At 42.7% G+C, this 2,223-nt stretch overlaps 1 protein-coding gene across 1 annotated transcript in view; it reads left to right on the forward strand.

The window, feature by feature from the left end:
* The first annotated feature begins 802 nt into the window (after positions 1–802).
* Positions 803–2,223, forward strand: part of LOC110031159 — a 47,600-nt gene continuing 46,179 nt past the window's right edge. Inside the window, exons 1-2 of the mRNA XM_020734235.1 lie at positions 803–1,294; positions 1,585–1,648. Of these exons, the coding sequence (XP_020589894.1) occupies positions 1,050–1,294; positions 1,585–1,648 (309 nt within the window). The 5' untranslated portion in view covers positions 803–1,049. The remainder of the gene's footprint in view (positions 1,295–1,584; positions 1,649–2,223) is intronic.

The following is a 2,223-nucleotide window of genomic DNA, read 5'->3' on the forward strand; positions in this document are numbered from 1 at the left end:
ATATATAATTAAAATGAGCATAAAATATTTCGATACATGCCAAAATTCGCTTTGAATTTCACTAAATTATTCCTTCTGGGCTTGTAGAGTTATTGTAAAGTCATATTTTTTTGTTTTAAACAGTTTTACTACATAATGACAGAATGAATATTTTTCCATCAACAAGTGCCCCACAATTGTTTTCACACAGCCGCAAAAAACATGCGACCAGGTTCCCACAATAGCTTCCCCGCTGCAGTTCCTGGGACAGCGCAGCTGCAGCTACGCTAAACAGACCCTTAGTGTTTAGAGACAAGCTTTTAGATTTGTCTTGCACTAACAACCGCCGTTACAAATGTTGCAGCTGCGCTAAACAGACCTTTAATGTTAGAAACAAGCTTTTAGATTTGTCTTGCACTAATTAAAACAGCCGGCAGTACAAATGTCCGGTTCACAGCCTACTTGAGTTGCCAACGCGGAACCCATCAATAAAAGAGAGGCTGCGTGAAGCGCCCACCCTCGAAAAAATATTACATCAGTACTACGCACGTACAATAACACATGAATAACACGCAATAACACATGAATAACACGCAATAACACATGAATAACACGCAATAACACATGAATAACACGCAATAACACATGAATAACACGCAATAACACATGAATAACACAGGAGAGAATATTCCCCGTGTTACTGCGCCATTTTTTTTGCTCTACCGCGCGAGATATCGTGGCGTGTTTTGATTGGCTACGCACGTTATTTTTGCGTGCGTAGTACTGTACTGATGTAATATTTGGTGTTTTGATTGGTAGTGCGCCAACCAATTTGGCCTGCCGCCGCTTCCTCATGTTCTCTACTTTTCCTTCCTCCTTCGCATCAATGTTTTTAATGCCTTTATCCCTCCCCATTATCATTTCCCTATCAGATAAAGTCGGTGTAATTTTTATAAATGGGATTGTGGATTTTATTTCGCGGAATTTTGGTGACAATTGTGAGAAGATAAGAGGGGTTCGTGGCCCCTGTCGGAATCCTAATTTTATTCGGCAGCGGCCTGGTGCAAGCAATGGAGGGGGTGGGGGAGGGAGAGGCGGAGACGGAGAGGCTGATGGAGGAGGTGGCTGTGCTGGACTTTGACATGCTTTGCGCTGCTGTGGCGCTTCAGACGCAGGGAGTGAAGGTGGAGAGGAGGATAGAGAAGGAGGAGGAAGAGAACCGGGGGGATGATGAGCTCGGTGGGGTTCAGAGGATGTGGGAGGGGGACGTGCTCGGATGCCTTGAAGACCAACGGATCGCCATGGAGGCCGTGTGGTGAGCTTGAGATTTCTGTCATGATTCTGTGCTCATTTGAGATGAGGGTGGGCTTTGATTTGTCATATGCGTTGTTTTTCTTTCAGTTTGGTCTACATTTATTGACTTTCCTAAATAAGAAACTTTTTTGCGTTTTTTTTCCTTCTTTCTTTTTTTTTTTCTAATTTTTTGATTTATGGGGTTTGGTAATTTTGTTTGGGTGATGGGTCACTTGCTTTTCTTTTTGTTAAAAAGGAAGCAATCGTTTTTGCAGAGTTCTATATGAGAGTTAAAACTTTTGATGCTTGCAGTTGCCCATGCTGTAGATTTGGGAAGAATATGGGTAGAGCTGGCCTAGGGCCTTGTTTCCTCCAGGTGAGCTGGTTATTGTAATTTCTGTTTTAGCTGACATGATATACATTCAGAAGACTTTTTCAATTGCTTTGAAGCTATTGTGGGTCATATTTAAAGGATAAAATTGCAAGTGATGAAACAATGCGCCTATACATTTTAATCCTTACCACTAGAAATCATCTAGACATTAACTTCATTGATGATCTTAGCAGCCCCACTTGTGACAGCACACGGAGAATGTAATTTTAATCAAGCTGTCGTAGGTTAGGTGAGTTTGAAGGCAACTCTTCCATTGGTGATGTGACAATTTTTTTTTTTTTTGTAAATGATACCGGAGTTAACCCGACGTTGGAAGCAAATATTATTAAGCAAATAACTAGAAGTACAATGAAGGCTCGAATATCAATGAAAACAAAACAATGACAACTAGACTAGTAAGAGCCAGCTATGGCCTAAGACAAATGTCTGCAAACATCGGCGGTGAGGCAGGTGTAGTCCGTGGATGTGAGTGAAGGGGGCAACAAGTGCGGGTGGTTGCTGGAAGATGAAGGGCAGCAGGCACTGTAGCGTTGGCCGGGGGGGGGGGGGGGGCGCGA

Source organism: Phalaenopsis equestris, unplaced genomic scaffold (assembly GCF_001263595.1).
Source record: "Phalaenopsis equestris unplaced genomic scaffold, ASM126359v1 Scaffold000780, whole genome shotgun sequence".
NCBI lineage: Eukaryota > Viridiplantae > Streptophyta > Magnoliopsida > Asparagales > Orchidaceae > Phalaenopsis > Phalaenopsis equestris.